Genomic DNA, 23,347 nt, shown 5'->3' on the forward strand with positions numbered 1-23,347 from the left:
ATGTGCACAGAATCTGCATATGATGGGCACAAGTGGCTGCATGTTATGTGCACAGTTGGCTACATATTATGGGCACAGATGGCTGCATATTATGGGCACAGTTGGCTGCATTTATGGACACAGTTGGCTGCATATGATGGGCACAGTTGGCTGCATATGATGGGCACAGTGGCTGCATATGATGGGCACAAGTGGCTGCATATGATGGGCACAAGTGGCTGCATATGATGGGCAGACGTGGCTGCATATGATGGGCACAGAGTCTGCATATGATGGGCACAGTTGGCTGCATAATATGAGCATGGGTGGCTGCATATTATGGACACAGTTTGATGCATATGATGGGCATAGTTGTATGCATATGATGGGCACAGTTGGATGCATATGATGGACACCGTGGTTGCATATGATGGGCACAGTGGCTGCAATTGATGGCACAGTGAGGCTGCAATTGATGTTTTTGTTTCAGTATTTTTCAGAATTTTTCAGTTTGTTTGCGCCCCCCCCAAAAAAAAATTGAGCACCAGCCGCCACTGCAACTGGGAATCCCATATACCCTTACTCTATCCAAGTTAATTATCTGCAATAAAAATACAAAACAAAGTGCATGGACTGTTTTCTGTCTTATGCCGCGTACACACAATCGGAATTTCCAACAACAAATGTTTGATGTGAGCTTTTGGTCGGATATTCTGACCGTGTGTAGGCGCCATTGGACATTTGCTGTCGAAATTTCCGACAACAAATGTTTGAGAGCTGGTTCTCATTTTTTCCGACAATAAAAGTTCTTGTCGGAAATTCTAAACCTCTGTATGCAATTCCGACGCACAAAAATCCTACACATACTCTGAATGAATTTGACGCATGCTCGGAATCATTAAACTTCATTTTTCTCTGCTCGTTGTACTGTTGTACGTGACCCCGTTCTTGACGTTCGGAATTTCTGACAACATTTGTGTGACCGTGCATATGCAACACAAGTTTGAGCCAACATTCCATCGGAGAAAAATCCACAGTTTTGTTGTCGGAATGTCCTATTGTGTGTACGCTGCATAAGAGTGACTGGAAATCATGTGCCTGGTTGGGCAGGGTGACAGGTGGGCTACTATACTGAGCAGCCCTCATGAGGGTACCCATAGATGTGCCCAGCCTATTGCATTAGGGTGTGCACCGCAAAGTTCAAAGCAATGGATGGTATCAGTAGAGCAGTGGCTGGTGTCAGTACAAATGAGATTAGTGTTCGTAGTTTTTTGTTTTTATTATTTTAATTTTATTTTTACAATTTTATTTTCTAATTATCATTTTTTTATAATATTATTTTGGTTGAGTTTTTTTTACAAATTCGTCAGGAGCCCTATTGAGGGGCTTTGGTGAAATAGAAGAGAAAGGGACTGAGAACAGGGATTCCCCAATCCCTTTCTTAGTAGCATCAGCTGCCACGGGGGTTCAGCAGGGGGAATCTGCACTGCACATAGTGATTAGGGTGTGCCCAGGCACATCCGGCACACCCTGTGCGCATGCCTATGAGGGTACCGCTACACATGCAACAATGTGCTATAAAAACACATTGATTATGAAGTAGCACTAGTGTAAACCTAGGCTGCGAGAAGTCCAAACTTTGGTACTTTTTCACACTTACTATAACACTACATTCACTCAATGAGTAAAAAAGATTGGACCAATATATTACACCAATGTACATGTAGGATAAAGATGTTACAGGGGGTACAAGGCCACCATCATTATCAACTCTCTGCTTGTACCTTGGTTTGGTATAGTAAATATAAAGATTACATCCTTTTAAAGCACAGAAAGTCCTATTTTCTTCATGTGTGATACTTTTATATAATTGCGGGAACTATTGATTCTATTGGACCGTGACTCTTGAATCTTTTTTTCACCATGTTGCTCTCACTGCTTTCTTAAAGGGGTTGTAAAGGTTCGTCTTTTATTTTCTAAATAGGTTCCTTTAACCTCCTGGGACCCGCGCTATAGTCAAATGACGGCTACAGCGCGGATCCCAAAATCCAACAAGACGTCAATAGACGTCCGCCCCCTTGGGCGTTCCCCGCGCGCGCTCCAGAGCGCGCAGCGCGGAAACTCTGTGTTATTAAAAAATAATAATTCTGTCCCCTATTTTGTAGGCGCTATAACTTTTGCGCAAACCAGTCGCTTATTGCGATTTTTTTTTTTTTTACCAAAAATATGTAGAAGAATACGTATCGGCCTAAACTGAGAAAAAATAATGTGTTTTTTTTTTTTAAATTGGGATATTTATTATAGCAACAAGTAAAAAATATTGTATTTTTTTCAAAATTGTCGCTCTTTTTTGTTTATAGCGCAAAAAATAAAAACCGCACAGGCGATCAAATACCACCAAAAGAAAGCTCTATTTGTGGGGAAAAAAGGACGTCAATTTTGTTTGGGAGCCACGTCGCAAGACCGCGCAATTGTTAGTTAAAGCGACGCAGTGCCGGAAGCTGAAATTTCACCTGGGCAGGAGGGGGGTATATGTGCCCAGTAAGCAAGTGGTTAAGCTAGTGCATTGTTGGTTCACTTACCTTTTCCTTCCATTTCCCTAAATGTTTCCCTAGCTGTTCATTTAGAACAGCTTACTGAACACCTTACTGTAAGGTGACCAGATTTTTTAAATGAAATCCAGGGAAATATTTTTTCTTTACTAGTAATGGCAGCAAAAGGAGTTAGGCAGGTGGCTGGCCAGGATTTGATCCAAGGCAGAAGAACATGCGAGCGAAGCTGAATGGGCATGCGCCCCCGAAACTGAAGAAATATTCCCTCCGCTCCGACCAGCACATCATTATCATAAAGGGGCACAGATAATGGGAAAAATACAACCCCCCTATGCTAGTAGGCACGGTGGAGCGGGGGGGGGGGTGTAATTCTAATTTTTGTATTTTAATTCTGCACTGATTGTCTTTGAAATTGCCCCTGCCCCCTATTAAATCCAATCTGGGGACAAAATCAGGGACATACTTGGTCCGGGGACAGTGTCCTCAATCAGGGGACTGTCCCCTGAAACTGGGGATGTCTGGTCACCCTATCTTACTCAGGAGGAACAGGAAGTGAGAAATTCAGACAAAGAAAACAAAAACAAAAAAAGCATTTTGAAGTGAAATTAAAGGAAAAGGTAAGTGAACCAACAATGCACTAGCTTAAAGGAACCTATTTAGAAAATAAAAAACAAACCTTTACAACCCTTTTAAACATGGCTTAAGTAGTATTTTGTTCAGCTTTACAGGCTTCACTTGAATTATCAAGGTGTGAAGTCGGCTTTGGATTGGAATTTTATCTTAACATCGGGGTGGAATATTTTACTACCAGTAACCCAGAGAGATTCATAAATGTCAGGGTCTAAAAAGTGACCTTTGTATATTTTATATCATCTATAAATTGGACTATATATAATATTGTCTGCAAACAGTGGCCCAGATTCACAGAGTGTGGGCGCACATTACGCCGCTGTAGAGTAACCAATGTACGCTACGCCAACGCAGAGCAGAGAGGCAAGCAATGCATTCAGCAAGCCAGTGCTCCCAACGCTGCGCCAGCGTGGCGTGGGATTCGAAGGCGTACGCCGGCGTAGGTGGAAGTGGGCGTGACCCATGCAAATGAGGCGTGACCCCATGCAAATGATGGGCCGAGTGCCAGACAGATACGTATCACGAACTGCGCCAGCGCCGTGACGTGGACGCATCCCCCTGCGCCTGCTCACAACCACGTCAGAACAACTGCCTAAACTACGCCGGATCACTGCGTACGGCGTGAACGTAACCTACTCCCAGCCAGACACACGTCCAACGTAAAATACGCCGGCTTGTGTTCCCTAGTGCAGACCTTTGCATGTCTGCTGCTGGGTTGCACCTCCTTTATGGGGAATAACTTTACGCCGGACGTACAACTTACGCGCACCTCGCGTAGCCTGCGTCGGGCGCTTGCAGGCTCGTGAAATGCCGTATTTCCCTCATTTGCATGTTTGAATGTTTGACCATTCACCCAGCCTAAATGTGCGCCCACCCTACGTCGGCAGGGTGTAGCCTGGTTTTAGGCGCATATCTGTTTGTGGGTCTGGCGCACAGATACGACAGCGCACATTTGCACTTACGCCGGCGTAACTTGTTATACGTCGGCGTAAGTGCTTTATGAATCTGGGCCAGTATGTTCACTTTGTCAAACCTTATATTTATTAAGAACCTGGACCATGGCTATTTACCATAAATATTTTAGCCCAGAACAAATGCCTTTTCATTTTTCTTTAACATAAATAATAAATCATATACATTGAGGGCTTATTAATACTTGTGTGCTGTGATAACACATGGTAAAACTGCATGTTACCCTAATGCACCTTCCCTGTGTGCGGTGTGTTGCAGTGCCATTCATTGTGAATGACACTCCAACGCACTTGTACAGCAGAGGGCAATGCACAATGCACACAGCATGCTCTTGTGGGGCACTGTGCTGCTAAAAGTGATCATGTGATTTTTCTGATCCATTGCAGTGCGTTGGCAGCTCATTTACAAGGAATGGGCCATGTCAACCCAATTGCGCAATGTAATGTATATCAATGTATGTTTACTGTCGAGCTGCATGCAAAAGTCTGAATCCAGCCAACCGACTACATTCACATGGCTGCAGAGGGTTGTACACTGTCAAGAAGCGGGAGGGGGGGGCAGGCCAGAGTACTGACGGGGGACCCAAGAAGAGGAGAATCGGGGCTGAGTAGGTAAGTATAACATGTTTGTTATTTAAAAAATAAATAAACTGTGTTAACTATGCTTCAGTTTGGAAATGATCAGAGAACCTTCTATTCGTTCCCTGTCTCATGCAGCTGAGGCTGCAGAGAAAGGGACTGGGGAATCTCTGTCCTCAGTCCCTTTCCCTATCTCATAAGTGAGATATCAGGGGTCTGTTTAAACTCCTGATATTTCACCAAAGCCCCTCAACGGGGCTTCTAAAAAATGTGTAAAAAAAATAATATTGTAAAAATGACATAATCACTGACCATGTTTTATTAAAAAATTAAACATATATATATATATATATATATATATATATATATATATATATACATTGTGTATATATATACACACACAAGCATATGTGTTTGAGTTTTGGGATGCACACCTTGATCACCATGTTTACCAAATATCCACAAGGCTGGCTGTAGTTGTCTATGCTGAGTGTCTGTGAAACTCTTGCTCACACTGCCCACAGCCCCCCCCCCCCCACACACACACAGATAAGAAAGGAGAAAGGGCTCAATATGCCCCCCTCTGCCACCCTTACCTCTCTGTGTCTGCCCGCCCACACTCCAATCCTGCATGCTGCACCTCAGGGCGGAGGGGGTTGAAGGCCAGCAGCCATCAGATACTTTTTGGATGAAAGGTACTGATGCCTGAGCTTCCAACCTCAGGTAAGTGAGTTCACCATCCACTGTCTGTGACTGAAGTCCTCCCCCTCCCTAACTTCCATCTCTCTCCTGCCTCCAAGCAAAGTACAAAAAGGTAAAGGGGACTCATTTAAGGAGGTGTTCTGTGGACTCTGATGTAAGGGGGGCTTTGGGAAACCTGACATAAGGGAACATGCTGGAAACTCTAATGTAAGTATGGGCTTTGGTGAACAGAAACCCCCTCACCAGTAGTGGATCGTAATGCAGGGAGCACCAGTGCCGCCCCCCCTTATTCATGAAATCAGCCCCCTAATCTACAAGCCGAACGCCAGGTGCATGGATTCCGATGGGTTTTTTCTGTTTGTTTTTTTAAGCCCACCCCCAAAGAGGTTTTTACCAGCCGCCACTGCCCCTTACATCAGATTTCCCCTTTACACAGGAGTCCACAGCATCCCCCCTTACAAAAAAAAATATGGTTTGAATCTCATCCAGTTCATCAGGGACCGGTCGAGATTCAAACCATCTATGGGCAGGCTGAATGTACCCAAGTTATTCCATCGACTAGGGTACAACCAGCATGTTTGATTATCAGCATGCAATTATTGCCAGGGACTATAGCCGCTAGAAATAATCACTGTGCTCTGACAGTATATTAAGCAGCTGCAGTATTTGTAGCTGCTGGCTTTTAATATTTTTTTAACAGCGGAGCTCCGCTTTAAGTTATAACATATAATAATATATGAAATAGCTTGATTGAAACAGTACCTTTTCAGCAGCAGAACATTCTCATTCTCCCTGTTAACTGTGTGAGAAAAACATGGGATTATGGGTAAATCTTATACACGTAAACACATGTTTTTTCCTTGTAGTTAAAGGGGTTGTAAAGGAAAAAAAAAATTCCCCCATAAATAGCTTCCTTTACCTTAGTGCAGTCCTCCTCCACTTACCTCATCCTTCGATTTTGCTTTAAAATGTCCTTCTTTCTTCTGAGAAATCCTCACTTCCTGTTCTTCTGTCTGTAACTCCACACAGTAATGCAAGGCTTTCTCCCTGGTGTGGAGAAAGCCTCTTGAGGGGGGAGGGGGCGATCAGGCAAGCCAGGACACTCTCTACTTTGCAGATAGAGAAAGGAGCGGTGTGTTAGTGGGCGTCCTGACACTCCTGCTCGCCCCCTCCCCCCTCAAGAGGCTTTCTCCACACCAGGAAGAAAGCCTCGAATTACGGTGTGTAGTTACAGACAGAAGAACAGGACGTGAGGATTTCTCAGAGGAAATAAGGACATTTAAAAGCAAAATCAATGGATGAGGTAAGTGGAGGAGGACTGCACTAAGGTAAAGGAAGCTATTTAGGGGGGAAAAAAATTCCTTTACAACCCCTTTAAGAGGGCTGGGCTGGAAGGGATCATGTGTCTTTTAGACACATGCCCCCTTCTATGACACTGCAGTGAGAGGCGTGCCTCCACTGCAGCATTTTTATTGGACAGCTGGGACCAATAATACTATACCATTGGTCCAAGGCTCCAAGCTGTCCATTGAGGTCAGTGCCTCTGACAAGAAGTGAGAGGCACTGTGAGCTCATCCTCTCAGTCTGCTGCAGAGTGTGCCAGCTTGTATTTAAACTGGCCGCTCTATATGTAGCTTCTGACAGGTTGTGCAAGGAGCCCCATATCTCCAGAACCGTCGGTTCTAGGAGCCCCACATTTTGACCAGTGGTGGGGAAGGACTCCAGCTACCTAACCCAGGTCACTGAGCTATGACCCTCAAAGCTCAATTGTTTTTTTGTTTTGTTTTTTATGTTGATGGCAGGTAAGGCAGCTGCCTCACCTGACTGCACATCCCTGGGCTGCTGCACACAGAAGGCTTTTTTATCTTAACCACTAGCCGACCGCGCACCGCCGTTCTACGTCGGCAGGTCGGCTCGGCTGGGCGAGAGCACGTAGTATAACGTCCTCTCTCTCAGCCGCCACTAGGGGCGTGCGCGCCCCCCCCGCTCGCCCCCGACTCCCGTGCGTGTGCCCGGCGGGCGCGATCGCCGCCGGGCACACGCGATCGCTCGGTACAGAGCGGGGACCGGGAGCTGTGTGTGTAAACACACAGCTCTAGGTCCTGTCAGCGGGGAAACGCTGATCTTCTGTTCATACAATGTATGAACAGAGGATCAGTGTTTCCCCTAGTGAGGCCACCCCCCCCACAGTAAGAACACACAAGGGACATAATTAACCCCTTCCCCGCCCCCTAGTGTTAACCCCTTCACTGCCAGTGGCATTTTTATAGTAATCCAATGCATTTTTATAGCACTGATCGCTATAAAAATGCCAATGGTCCCAAAAATGTGTCAAAAGTGTCCGAAGTGTCCGCCATAATGTCGCAATACCGAAAAAAAATCGATGATCGCCGCCATTACTAGTAAAAAAAATATATGAATACAAATGACATAAAAATACCCCCTATTTTGTAAACGCTATAACTTTTGCGCAAACCAATCAATAAACGCTTATTGCGATTTTTTTTTACGAAAAATATGTAGAAGAATACGTATCGGCCTAAACTGAGGAAAAAAAATGTTTTTTTATATATTTTTGGGGGATATTTATTACACCAAAAAGTAAAAAATATTCATTTTTTTCAAAATTGTCGCTCTATTTTTGTTTATAGCGCAAAAAATAAAAAACGCAGAGGTGATCAAATACCACCAAAAGAAAGCTCTATTTGTGGGAAAAAAAGGACGCCAATTTTGTTTGGGAGCCACGTTGCACGACCGCGCAATTGTCTGTTAAAGCGACGCAGTCCCGAATCGCAAAAAGTACTCTGGTCTTTGGGCAGCAATATGGTCCGGGGGGTAAGTGATTAATGCACACAATGCATTAAGATAAAAAACTTCTGACTTTACAGCCACTTTAATCCAAAGGCAATTTAAATAAACTCAGAAGCAGGGTTTGTACAATTAAATTGTTCAATACGTAGCCACACAGCATAGTGCTATATGCCACTCTCTTTATTTAGTAAAGCGTGTGTTTTTGCCTTTTGAAATCATCCACATCTTTTGTTCTTAAAGTCCTTATTAGTGTTTCTAAAATCTGGGAATGCATTCATAATGATTTATTTTAATGGCATTATGAGATGAGAACAAGAGCTCTTGTACCTTGAACCACTAACCACTGTAAAACAGCCATGCCCAGTCTCGCTAAGAACCTGCTATAATAACCTCTAGCACAAGGCCATAAAAGATAATGGTAAACTAAAGGAAATTGCTTCAAAGAGGTTCTCATATACCTGCCCACTCCCCATTAAGGTGCAGTCAACTCTTTAGGGGTTAAAGAGGAGGGCTGACAGGTGAAAGTGGGCGTGTTCTGACATCAATACGATGTTGCTTTCTGTAACTGAGATAGTTAGAGGAAAACCTGTCACTGCTCGGATCTGTGTATTCCTATTACTGCGGTGAGCTGAAGGCATAGATCTGTATAACTCATGAATCAATATAACAATTATAACAATCAGCCCTGGGAAGCCCCACTATTTAATGGTATGTATGTTGTATTCTACAGTTCTTTATATGAGATTTAAAAAAATGTTGGTGATTCATTTCTCTTTATCGTTTCAATAATCATAATCTACGTTTATTTTATACTTATGTTTTATCTTACAGAACAGAGGAAAAAATATTCCAACTCAAATGTCATCATGCACGAAACATCTCAGTATAACGTAGAGGTAAGTGTTTTTGTACCTGGCAGGTGTATAGGTGACCGGAAACTGATTGGTAATGGACTTTATTGGTCTTATGGGTTCTCATGGATTCTAGAACCATAAACATGGGTGTGGACGGTGCATAGTTCTGTCACTGTAGGGTGCCATACTACATATCTTTATCAGATGTTATATATCAATGTGTATGTACATGTTATTTCCTATGTATTCCTCTGTCAAAAAACATTATTTTACCCTACATAGTCGTTGATGTAAAAAGCCTGGTGTTTGCTCATGCAACCTCTGTGTGACGTACAATGTTTTATGTGGGGTGGTTGTGTTAGGTCTATTACGTGTAATACAACGTATAAATAGACGTAGTTAGGCTATATAAAGTGCAAAGATAATGTCCACTGTTATTGCAACCAATCGTATTTCAGTTTACTATCATATATCAAAGATGAATTCTGCATGGTTGCCATAAGAAATTAAATGTTACTTTTATTTTTGCTTCCTTAAATATTTTTGGCATTGGGCAATGGACGGTTCTGGATGACAACAGCTCCGGTGTAGATAGGGCCAAAGATTGAAATGTACAGTACCGTAATGGGTGTGTGAACAGTTTAGTAACATGAACTGTATGGAGTTGATTTACTAAAACTGAAGAGTGCAAAATCTGGTGCAGTTGCACATGGTGGCCAATCAGCTTCATCTTTAGCTTGTTTTATTAAGCTTTGACAAGAAAAAAACTGGATGTTGATTGGTTTCTATGCAGAGCTGCACCAGATTTTGCACTCTCCGGTTTTAGTAAATCAACCCCAATGTGTACAAAAGGCAGTTGATTCGTAGTATTGTTTGCGTACAAACCTATCAAGAAAAGGCTCTGATTTGTAGTAGAAGGCAATGCTTGTTGATATGGACATGCAAGCTGTTACAGACTCTGCATTGTGTTCCCGTATTTTTCTTTTTAAATCAGTTTGTCTAATTGGTTTGGCTATAACAGCTTAGAGCTGTGATTCTGTATATTTATTGGATCCTAGGTTATTCCTGTGTAGTGTGTACACAGAAATTGTCGTTTACATATGGGCTTGGGTATACGTGGCTTATGAGGACACCCCAAGAGAAAACTACAGACTGTAGGGTGCATTTTCCCTGTCACCGTCTTGGCCAGTCCGTTCAAGTTATTTTAATTTTTGATAGATGCGGATGGACTGAAGCAACTTGTAGGAGTTGTATTCTTTCACTAAGGTTCTAATCCAAAATTTCTGTTCTTGATTTTAATAACTGCCTGTTTTATCCATTTTCATTAAATCTCTTTTTCGCTATTATCTTTAAATGTACTTTATATTTATGAAGAATACATAATAAGGAGGAAAAGGTAGCAGGGGGCAGTATAACTCTGTTAGGGTAGAGGGCAGTATCAGGAAATCTGGTCTGGAAAGTGGAATTCTTACCAGATTTCACCTTTGGAGTCTTCAAGAGATAAAAGAAGTTATTGGATTATTCATCTTATGTTGCTTACCACCAAAATATCTGTCATGGGGTGTGCTGACATTTTACAACTTAAATGGACGCCGTCCCTGCCTTATCGGGGCACAGTTGCAGTGTATGCAGATAGCCCACCCCGAGGGTTTTAGACTTTCTGGGCTATACTCTATTACAAACTATTATCTATTATCTATCTATACTATTATCACTTTCACTAAATCCCTGCCTGTCTAAGCGATGGTGTCTACTGCTGTCGCAGTATTGACAAGGGGTGAGGTAACGCTCCATGTCCCCTCCCCCGCATTTGACAGTGTTTGGGCCAGGTGATTGGCCGCTAAGGTCTGGGCACTGCCATATGGACCAGGTCATGTGCTTTCTCATACCCTACTCTGTTAGAAAGAAACAACAATTTTGATTGGTTGATTGAAGCAAACACAGCTTCACCTTATTCACTAAGCTAGGTGAACACTCATTTGTAAGGCGTTGAGCATAATACAGGAAATGCTCATGTGAGGGCTGTGTTTACCTGCGCAGGAAGTGCAGAGGTATCCCATGGCAGGCAGTCCCATTGATGACAGTTGAGATGCAGCAGCTGCATGGACACAGCTGATGCTCCCATTTTGGCATCCATGCGGGTGCACGGCCCCAAACACACACTATCTGCATTTGGGGCTGTGCACCCGCACAGATGTCAAAATGGGGCAGCAGCTGTGTTTGTGCAACCTCTAAATCCCAATTGCAATCAAAGGGACTGCCTGCTCTAAACACTTGTGCAGACTCTTGCAGGTCAGAATGGCCATTACATTACTGCAGTACGTCCTATGTGAATAAGGCCCAAATATTCACTTTGCTGGGGGAACAGTCTCTACTCATACATAAACTCCATTGCTTTTAGTGAGATGATCCGCTTATGGTGCTTGATTTTCTAAATGACTAAAGGCTGTTTACAGGGGATTTAGGGTTTCGGGGGACAGTCCTCGGATTGTCCCTGGTTTTGACACCGGATTGGATTTGAACAGGGGCTGGGGCAACTTCAAAGACTGAAAGTGCAGAATTAATAAAATAATAATTCTGGATTACACACCCCCGCTCCGCCAGGCCTACTAGCTTAGGGGGTGTATTTTTCCCATTATCTGTGCCCCTTTCTGATGATCATGTGCTGGTTGGAATGGAGTGCATATTTTTTCAGTTTCGGGTGCATGCCCATTCAGCTTTGCTCGCATGTTCTTCTGCCTTGGCTCAAGTGCCTCATACACACGACCGGGTTTCTCGTAAAAAAACAGCAAAAAAAAATGATTCTTGCTGAGATTCCCGTTCGTGTGTACGAGGCATCCAGGTTTCTCGTCAGGAAATCTGGCCAGAATCTCGACGAGAGATGCATGCTCAAAATGACTTTGACGCATGCGCGGAAGCTTCCACGGCATAGGTAGGGTAAAGCAAGATGGCGGCGACAGCATCGAATGTGACAAGCGCATGCTCGTCATACGCGATGATGTCACCGCGTTCTTTCCTTTCAAGAGAACCGTGTTTCTTTTGAAAGGACAGTCAGTACACTCCGGCGGCAAGAGTTTCTTGCCAAGAATCTCGTCAGGGAAAACAACGGGTTTTTCCTGACGAGATTCTCGGACGTGTGTACTAGGCCTAAGACTTGACAGGCTGTGAGGGGGGCGGTGACGGGTAGAGAGTCGCTGATTGCTGCCATTACTAGTAAAAAATAAATATATCCCCTGATTTCATTTTAAAAATCTGGTCACCTTAGTTTACATAGCAAAGTGAAAGTTAATGAAGAAAGTAAAGCTGTGTTCCCTTTGAATATGCACATGATTGAGTACTCTACACAATCACAAGTTCACCTCATTCACTAGCTGTCAATTTGCTTAGTGATCAGCCTCTACTCCTTAGGAAATCAACTTCATAGCATTGCATTGCAACAAACAATGGTAAAGCACAACCGTAGTATAAGACTACAGGTAGAAGCAGGAAGCAGCGCCTGAGCATGTAAGAAAATATAGCTGCCGTGTGTACATATATGATTACAGATTATATATAGAAACAAGGCTCTAAAATTACACTGATTAGATTATTTATATCTAAAAAAAAGGTGAAAGGCGATACAATCCCTTTGAAAAAGCGCTATAATGTTGTTTGGTAAGTTGAAAAGGGTCAACGCAGATACAGAGTATCAGTGGTAAGAAGTGTACACAGAACAGTTAGGTAGCTCTGCACAGCAAGGTTGCTCAGCATTACCCCGTGACACAGACAAGCAGGTTAGACTCAAAGTTCAGACATGGCTCGACAAAGCCACTCCTTTAATTGACATTGGATTGTTTAAAGGTGATGAGGATAGATGACTGGTGTATCGAGTGACAAACAAGACCATAGGACAGGGATATGCAATTAGCAGACCTCCAGCTGTTGCAAAACTACAAGTTCCATCATGCCTCTGCCTCTGGGTGTCATGTTTGTGGCTGTCAGAGTCTTCCTATGCCTCATGGGACTTGTAGTTCTGCAACAGCTGGAGGTCTGCTAATTGCATATCCCTGCCATAGGAGCTTAGTGATCGCAAACAATGTTTATAATATTTTTTCTAATGGACCACAAACTGAAAACCCTATGTAATTCATTTTCAATATTTAGAGAAAACTCACCCATCTTTCCATGTATACCAGATTTTTGAAAAAATAAACAAAAATGCCCATGAAGGCTTATGGGATGGTTGACATCATTGGGCCTAGGCCAGAAACCAGCAAGAAACTGAAGAAATCTTAATTTAAAAACAAGTAAATTATAATAGACCTTTCTACCCATTTACTAATGTTAACCACATTAAAAGTAGTGAATGTTGATTCATGTAGCACTGAACCCAAACAAAAGTTTTATCAAAAAAATCCCACAAATAGAGCTTTCTTTTGGTGGTATTTGACCACCACTGGGGTTCTTATTTTTTACACTACAAATAAAAAAAAACGTAATTTTTGTTACAAAACTTTGTAAATAAGTAAGTTTTCTCCTTCACTGATGAACACTGATGAGGGTGCACTGACAGGCACTGATGAGGCAGTACTGATTATCACTGATGAAGTGGCACTGATGAGGCACTTATAAGCAGCACTGATGGGCACTGATAGGTAGCACTGATGAGCACTGATAAATGGCACTGATGGGCAATCATAGGCAGCAATGATGGGTACTCATAGGTGGCACTGGTGGGCGCCCTCATAGGTGGCACTGATGGGCATACTCATAGGTGGCACTGATGTGTGACACTGATGGACAGTGATGGGTACCCTCATAGGTGGCACTGGTGGGCAATTATAGGTGGCACTGATGGGTGGCACTGATGAGGAGGCACTGGCAGGCACAGAGTGCCATCCCTAATGAACACTGATTGGCATCCCTGGTGGGCTCTAGTGGGCATCCCTGGTGGTCTCCATTGTGCATCCTGGTGGTCTCCAGTGGGCTGATTATTAGCGCAGACACCCCCATCAGGAGAGCAGTCGATCAATCTCCTCTACTCGCGCCTGTCAGGAACCCTGACATCTCCTCTTTGAGAAAGAGAAAGGGACTCAGGACAGAGATTCCACAGTAACTTTCTCTGCATTGAAGATAAATGGATAGAAGACAGAGGCTCCTGTCCATTCATAAACTGAAGCAGAGTAACACACAGTTTACTCTGCCCAGTTTTCACAGGACACAGGAGCAAGCGATCGCTCAATGTGTTCAATTCAGTAAAGGAAGGGGCCGGTAATTTACATATTTATCTGTCCCTTCCTCTGCTCTTCATCCATGGACCACTTAAAACCCTTGACGTAGACCATGTCTTATACTTCCCAGAGTCTTCCTGAAATAGACACATGCTCACAAAACCCTCAGGGCCCTGGGCTGTTCCAATTTGTGTAGCAGAATTGCTGTCAGTAGCTCCGTGGTCACTGATGAACTGAAGTGTTTCAGCATCAGCAAATGCTAAAATCCATGTTAAAAAATAATACATTGTATTAAAGTGGAACAAGCTCCAGATGTAACAGATTTGCAATTTTATAGCGGACATCTAGGCTGTTAAAGTGGTTGTAAACCCTTTACAACCACTTTAACCTACAGATTTTAGCCTAGATTAAGGCTTACCTGTAGGTGCTTGAAATATTTCCTAGACCTACACGGTTTAGGAGATACTTACAAAAATCACGGGCGACTATGTCTATGGCACATGTGCTGTAGACAACGGCGCAGGCGCACTTTAACAAGGGCGATCGTGCCGTTCCTAATGGAGGCCATGATGTGACTGTCAGCTCCCGCGCACATGTGCGGGAGTGACGTCATCGCGGCTCCTGCCAATCACAGCGCCGGAGCCACGATACCCGGAAGTAACAGCCGGGAGAGATGTCGGCCACCCGAGCGGTGAACAAGGATGACTGCGGGGTCTTCGATCTGAGGTGAGCATTACATAATGAGCTAGTATGCTATGCATACTAGCTCATTATGCCTTTGTCTTGCAGGTGGTGCTTTTTTTTTTCTAGTGGGTTTACTTCCTCTTTAAAGTAGTATTAAAGTGGAAGTTCATGCAAAAACTGAAATCCGTGCATCTATAGACATTCTAACACTAACCTATCTAGCCCTGAAAAAAATAATCTGCATAGATACCTTTTCTGCAGGCGATCCAACCCGATCTCCAGCGTGTGAGGCCTCGTACACACGACCGAGTAACTCGTCGGGCGAGACACATCGTTTTCCTCAACGAGTTCCTTGTTAGGCTTGTCGAGGAACTCGGCAAGCTTGCTTTGCATACACATGGTCAAGACAAAATCTCCTTGTTCTCAAACGCGGTGACGTACAACAAATACAACGGCAGGGGAAGTTCGATTCCACTTGCACAACTCTTGGGGCTGCTTTTGCTAATCTCATGTGTTTGCGTGTTAAGTAAAAGTTTGGTAAGAGACGATTTGCACTTTTCAGTCTGTTACAGTGTGAAAAATGTGTTATCTCCATTACAAATGCTACTTTTACTCCCATCTCATACTTTATTCTGAGCAAGCGCTGGTTTCTTAGCATACACACGCTCGAGTTTCTCGTTGAAAATCAGCCCGACGAGGAAAACGACGAGGATGTTGAGACTCCCGTCGAGGAAAAAGAGAACTTGCTCTCTTTTTTCTTCGTCGAGTTCCTCGACAGTTTCCTTGATGAAAAACGTACACACGACCGGCAAAAAAGCTCCCCCACCAAGTTTCTTGATGGATTCTGTCGAGTTTCTTGGTCGTGTGTACGAGGCCTGAAAGCTATGATGTCAATCATTGAAAATTGATCACACCTGACCGCCTATCATTTCTTGAGGCCCTGAAATGTCAGGAAAGTACAAATACCCCCCCAAATGACCCCTTTTTGAAAAGTGGACAGTCCAAGGTATTTAGTAAGAGGCATGGCTAGTTTTTGTAAGTTGCAATTTTTGCCCACAATTTTTGGGAAAATTAATAAATATTTTTTTGTTTTTTTTACACACAATTGTCTAAATAAATAAGTTATTTATCACACACAGCATATGCATACTTACAATTACACCCCAGAATACATTCTACTACTCCTCCCGAGTATGGCAATACCACATGTGTGTGACTTTTTCACAGCCTGGCCACATAGAGAGGTCCAACATACAGGGAGTGCCATCAGGCATTCTAGGAGCATAAATTACACATCTAATTTCCTAACGGCCTATTACACTTTTGAAGGCCCTGGAGCACCAGGACAATGGAATTACCCACAAAATTACCCCACTTTGATTGGACACAGCCAGTCACGTGGTAAAGAACCATTTTTATTGGCTTTTTAAACTGATCTGAGATGGGCTGCGTCCTGAGGGGCACGCCTCAACCCTGATCCCCACGCTGCGGGCCCCCGGGGGCCTGCAGCGGCGGCGAGAATGAGAGGTCATCATATGACGTCCACCCGGGATAGGAGAGTGTTCATGCCGGCATCATATTACTATGGCCCGGTATGAAACTGGTTTAAAAAAAAATGCTATTTTTTGTGATTTTCGTGTGTAGGGCAGCCAGATAAAATGAATGGGTTTCTGTAAGTGTAATGCACAAAATTGTGCATAAATATGCATGTTCTGTTATTCCTGCATAATTATGAATGAAGCCTTATGCTAGGTACACACACACGCTGAAAATCAGCCAAAAACTATGAGTTTGGCAGCTACTGCCGGACTTTTGACCCCTGTGTACAACACCTTGTCTGACAGACGCAGGTCTTATGACAGGCTTCTGTCAAATGAGCATGCTGGAAAACCATACTGTTGAATCCTTGCACCAAATTTATGAAGCATCTGCAACAATTTTGGTTTGTGCACCAATTTCAGGTAGTTAAAAAATGTGCCACTTCTACATTGTGGTGTATTGATAGCGCCAAATTCAAACAGTTCATCTTACAAAAGTTTAGCTAATTAAGACTAACCTTCTTTTGGTGTACTGAGAGAAACTGTGCTATGGCAGGTTCATGAACAGATTTTGCAAAACAGTCTCACGTGTGTTCTAAAAGTGGCGCAGCATACGTCACATTCAAGTACAAGTTCTAGACGGGTACATGAATTTGGCTAATGCTGCACCACTTTTAGAACACACTTTCACAAAATCTGTCTGTGCCAGTGTTTATGATTTCCAGGGCAGATGTTTTTGCCGCTTAACTGTGAATATACATCATTACTTTGATGTTAAATACCAGGGTTATGGCAAGATAGTCCCCACTCGGCTCTATGCCCTTGGAGGACCAGAGTGGTGTCTGACTTCACTTCCACCTCTCGGGCTTAACCTCCCTGGCGGTATGATTCTGTCTGGAATTACGTACCAAAAGCAGTAAAATTATTTTGCAAGGAAATTTGGCGTTTTATACTGTAGGCTTGCAATTCTTAGGAATAACTCATTTAAATCTGACCAAACAAGAGTGTAGTAGGCATCCCGGGTATGATTTTTTTTTAAAAACAAAATTATAAATTATAATATAATAAATAATTATAACAAATAATAATATAATTATAATAAAAATTATTTAATAATGTAATCAACTCAAAATCACTGAAATTTTCTCAGTTGCAGAATTGTCGCTGTCATTACTTAAATTTTTTTATGACGAATTTCCCCACAAATCGATATCGCACAATTCTGCAAGTGATTATAATTTATTATCGCTTTTTTTTAGCTGCTCTAAAACCATTTTTGACATAAAGGGACACTTTTGGACAATCTACAGTTTGCAGGCAGAAAGAACCATTTTTATTATATAAAAGAACATGTAGGACACTGGGCAGACCACTAGGGACAAGGGGGGTGTGTTTTATTTTACATACAGTACTGTTATCAGTATACTGTATGTAATGTGTTTGTTTACTTTTTTGAATTTGGCGCCGTTCTCCGCCCCCCTGTGTCGTAACGTCGCAGGGAACGGAGATCGGCGGCACACAGGGACACTGTGAATCGAGCGAGGACCCGCTCGCTCACACAGCGGGGATGCATCGCTGGATCCAGGGACAAGGTAAGTAACTTGTCTGTGGATTCAGCGAGCAGGTAAGCCGCACCGCTGCACACTCTGCACATCCACCCCGAGCGTGACTCGGGGATACCGATCCTGGCATGGAAAATCCACCCCGAGTCACGCTCGGGGATACCGCCAGGGAGGTTAAAGGGATTTTTTTTTTTTTTTTTTTGGCTTTTAAAGGCAAATGAGAGATCTGGGGTCTTTTTGGCCCCAGGTTTCCATATTTCTCAATAAAGAGGACCTGTCATGCTTATTTCTATTACAATGGATGTTTACATGATGCAGGTGTTGACTCATGCAGATAGCATAGTAATGAGAGGGAAGACAGAAATAACACTAGGTGTACACATTATAGAAGAATATGCTTTTCTTATTTTTTATTTTAGAGATTTAATTTACAACCACTTTTACTTTCTTATTAACTTTCTTTCCTTTGACATATAAAATCACTTGCTAGCTCCCTGTGAAAATACATCTGCTGCTGTACATCCTGCCTCGTCATGATACCGCGCGGCTTTATACGTTTTTCTTATCTTTGATAATCATATACAAGCCCTTGTAAGCTCCCTGTGGAAGTACAGCTGACACTCTACTTACCACCTCACAGGTGACCCTGCCAAATGGCCATGTCTCCATCCCCTGTGTGCCCTTTCCCATTCAAAAAACCCAGACTATGATGACACTGCAGCAACCACAATGCTGGGGTTGGCCTCAAGGCTAATAGTACAGTGGCACGACGGCACTATAAAGGGGAAGTTCCATTCGAATGGCACCACCCTTTGGGCAGCTTTTGCTGATTTTGTGTTACCGCGTGTTATTAAAAGTTTGGTGAGAGACGATTTGCGCTTTTCAGTCTTCGTGCTTTTCAGTATGTTACAGCGTGACGAATGTGCTATCTCCATTACGAATGCTAGTTTTACCAGAACGAGTGCTCCCATCTCATATCTTGCTTCTGAGCATGCGCGTTTCTTTCCCTCTCGTTAAAGCCTACACACGATCGTTTTTCACAATGTGAATAATGACGAGAAAAAATAGAGCAGGTTCTAAATTTTTAACGCCCATTTTTCTCATCGAGAAAATTGCTCTGGTGCATACACACAACCGTTTTTCATGTCCAATTAAAAAAATTGCATTTTTCTTGTGAGGAAAACGGTCGTGTGTACGTGGCATTAGTGTAGTATAGCACTTTTGGTAGTCAAGTAAATCATTATTTTGATCAGTGGTGGACGCTCATGCAGAACGCATGGATTTCAATGTTTTTTTTTTTCAAAGCACATAATTGGAGGCTGAGGTTCTAATTGACCCCCCCCCCCCCCAAGAAAATTAAGCAACAGCCGCCACTGATTTTGAAAGAGGTCTATATATCAGAATAAAAAGAGGGACATCTGAGGAGGAAAGCAGGACAGAGGGATTTGGTTCCAAAAAAGGGACAGTCCTCCAAACAGTTGGGCGCTATGTAGTAACCCTGTAATTCGGTCACTACTGAAACATTATACAGCCTACGCAGCTGCCATTATCAGAATAAACAGAATATTTCCTGACAACCTTTCTATTTACATCTCCAATGATCCTGAACCAATATACCAACAACCTGATATAGTAGGACTATTAACAGTAAAAATTTACAGTTTCCTGTTCACATTTTAACTTCAGTCTTATGATTGTGGATCTACCTAATTACATGACTGCTTAACTATTGCGTTAATGCAATACCTATTGTTCATCAGCCCATAAGCAAGCTCATTAAAGTGGAACAAATTCCTAACTATATCTAATCTTAATAAACGTTCCCTCCCTCCTTCCCCTACCTATCCTCTGTACCCTGTATAAAAAAACTGTACTTACCGCTTTTCCATACGCTCCATTCTGGTAATGTGACCCTTTAGCTGTGTAAGGGAGCGCTTGACAACGGTACTGATTTCTCAGAGCTGCAACATCACCCATAGGCTCCCATGGCCCAGCCATTGCCGGTGTCTTGTCGATCTAGTTTCCCTATCGAGATGGTTCTGTGCCTGACTGCGCAGGCATGGACGAAGCCCACAGAAATCTCCGAACCTCGGGCGGCATCCAGGCTCATTCCTTAACATCCCCGTGGATTGGAGGATGTTAAAAAAAAGAGCCAGGAGGCCGAGCGAGCATAGCGAGCTGTCCGACTGGCCACTTACCTCAAATTCCACTTCGCCCTGGAGGTTCGGTGATTTCCGTCGGCAAGGATTACACCTGCGCAGTCAAGACAGGAACCATCTCTATGGGAGGAACCATATCGTCAGATCACCGGAACTCCCTCCTGCAGCAGCTGCTCACTGACACAGGGGAGCTGGAGCTGCAGGATCATGTGACTGGACAGAAGAAGGTTCAAAATAGGAAGGATTGCGACCATATGGTCAGGATCCCTCCAGAACCCTGTACCGGCACCTGGGTCATCCTCTCGGCAAGTTGCTGAGAGCCTGAGCCGGCCGTTCCCGTCGACCCCACAGCCTAACGCTCCAGTGAGCTCAAGGAGGGCAGAGCAGACAGCAGTGACTGTGGCGGCTGGTCTGGAAGTGGTTAATAGACTGAAGTCTGCCCAGAGACAGCACCTCTGCCCAGCAAGTCCCAACAGTCTGCTACCAAAAAAAGAAGCATAAAAGAACCAGGAAGATTCAACAAGGTGTTGAAAACATTCTTCAGAAATTTTGGTCTATATTGACATGACAGAATCACGCAGTTTGCTACAGATTTGTCGGCTTTACATCCATGATGCAAATCTCTCATTCCACCACATCCCAAAGGTGTTCAAGAAGCCAGTATGAGATGATTTGTGACATGGTGCATTTTCCTGCTGGAAGTAGTCATCAGAAGATAGGTACACTGTAGTCATAGAGGGATGGACATGGTCAGTAACAATACAGTACTCAGTTAGGCTGCTCAATTGGTACTAAGAAGCCCAAAGTCTGCCAAGAAAATATCCCCCACATCATTACACCACCACCACCAGCCTGAACCGTTGATGTTGTTTACGCCAAATCCCATCCCTACTATCTGAAGGTCGCGGCTGAAATTGAGCCTCATCAGACCAGGCAACCTTTTCCACTCTTCTATTGTCCAGTGTTGGTGAGCCTGTGCGAATTGTAGCCTCCGTTTCCTGTTCTTAGGTGATAGATGTGGTCTTCTGCTGTTGATGGTAGTCTGTATACCTTGGTTGTAACGAGTGGTTGTTTGAGTTACTGTTGCCTTTCTATCATCTCAAACCAGTCTGCACATTCTCCTCTGACCTCTGACATCCACAAGGCATTTTTGCTCATACAACTGCCGCTCACTGGATATTTTCTCTTTTTCTGACCATTCTCTGTAAACCCTAGAGATGGTTGTGTGTGAAAATCCCAGTAGGTCAGCATTTTTCAAAATACCCGCCTGGCACCAACAACCATGCCACGATCAAAGTCACTTAAATTCCTATTTCTTCCCCATTCCGATTCTCGGTTTGAACTTCAGCAAGTTGTCTTCCCCACGTCTAGATGCCTAAATGCATTAAGTTGCTGCTAAATGATTGGCTGATTAACAATTTGTGTTACCGAGCAATTGAACAGGTGTACCTAATAAAGTGGCCAGTGAGTACAGTCCTTTGAAAAAGTATTCATACCCCTTGATATTTTCCACATTTTGTCATGTTACAACCAAAAACGTAAATGTATTTTATTGGGATTTTATGTGATAGACCAGCACAATGGGATTGATTTACTAAAGGAAAATCCACTTTGCACTACAAGTGCACTTGGAAGTGCATTTGCTTTAGATCTGAGGGGTAGATCTGAAATGAGGGGAAGCTCTGCTGATTTTATCATCCAATCATGTACAAGCAACAATGCTGTTTTTTATTTTCCTTCCATGTCCCCCTCAGATCTACAGCGACTGCACTTCCAAGTGCACTGCAAGTGCACTTGAAGTGCAACGTGGATTTGCCTTTAGTAAATAAACCCCAAAGTGACACATAATTGTGAAGGAAAATTATAAATGGTTTTCAAGTTTTTTTAAAAAATAATTATCTGAAAAGTGTGGTGTGCATTTGTATTCAGCCCCCCGGAGTCAATACTTTGTAGGACCACATGTAGCACATGTTTGCTGTGTCCTCCACATGGCTTCTCACAAACTGCAAACAGGACTTATGGCTTTCTTTCAACAATGGCTTTCTTCTTGCAACTCTTCCATAAAGGCCAAATTTGTGAAATACACGACTAATAGTTGTCTTGTGGACAGATTTGTCCATCTGAGACGGCCATGTCTTGGTAGGTTTGCAGTTGTGCCATACTCTTTCCATTTTCGAATGATGGATTAAACAGTGCTCCATGAGATGTTCAAAGCTTGGGATATTTTTTTATAACCTAATCCTGCTTTAAACTTCTCCACAACTTTATCCCTGACATGTCTGGTGTGTTCCTTGGCCTTCATGATGCTGTTTGCTCACTAAGATTCTATATCAAACCTCTGAGGGCTTCACAGAACAGCTGTATTTATACTGAGATTAAGGCTTGGTTCATATATGAGCCGTATGCGGCTCACAGCAGAGGTCTGGCGTGTGCTAGTTTATCGTTTCAGATCTGATTTCAGCCCAAATTTTGGGCTGCATTGGGACCTGAAACAGACCAAAAGACGCACACGTTTTTGTGCAAAATGGACCGGACTTACTGCGGAGATATGTAAACCGGCTCCATAGAGTGCAGATTGTGCTATTGCGAATTGGATGAGGGGATCCCGCATCCAATCCGCAATGGTGTGAACTCTAAATTACACACAGGTGGACTCTATTTACTAATTGGGTGACTTCTGTAGGCAATTGGATTAACTAGATTTTAGTTAGGGGTATCAGAGTAAGGTCGAATTTCGAAAGAATTTTATTTTGAAAATCTTATCTAAGGCCCCGTACACACGACCGAGGAACTCGACGTGCCAAACACATCGAGTTCCTCGTCGAGTTCAGTGTGGAAGCCGCCGAGGAACTCGGCGGGCCGACTTTTGCCATTGAACAACGAGGAAATAGAGAACATGTTCTCTATTTCCTCGCCGAGGTCCTCGTCGGCTTCCTCGGCCGAAAGTGTACACACGGCCGGGTTTCTCGGCAGAATTCAGCTCTGAACCGAGTTTCTGGCTGAATTCTGCCGAGAAACTCGGTCGTGTGTACGGGGCCTTAGAATTTTCATTCATATTTCGCACCATTAGTGGGTTGTAGCAACAGCCGATTTTTGTGCGGCTGAATTTGAGTAAT

At 43.4% G+C, this 23,347-nt stretch overlaps 1 protein-coding gene across 4 annotated transcripts in view; it reads left to right on the forward strand.

Annotated features, from left to right (window-relative positions):
* EPS8L2 (EPS8 like 2) overlaps nucleotides 1-23,347 on the forward strand; it is a 238,566-nt gene that overhangs the window by 141,164 nt on the left and 74,055 nt on the right. For 3 of the 4 annotated variants that reach the window (XM_040328628.1, XM_040328631.1, XM_040328632.1), the window contains exon 4: nucleotides 9,056-9,120. In XM_040328628.1, the coding sequence (XP_040184562.1) occupies nucleotides 9,056-9,120 (65 nt within the window). Of the gene's footprint in view, nucleotides 1-8,763; nucleotides 8,933-9,055; nucleotides 9,121-23,347 lie in introns of those variants that run through there. The other variant, XM_040328630.1, reaches the window with a different exon arrangement.

The sequence above is a fragment of the Rana temporaria genome, chromosome 11, assembly GCF_905171775.1.
Source record: "Rana temporaria chromosome 11, aRanTem1.1, whole genome shotgun sequence".
In the NCBI taxonomy this organism is placed as follows: Eukaryota; Metazoa; Chordata; class Amphibia; order Anura; family Ranidae; genus Rana; species Rana temporaria.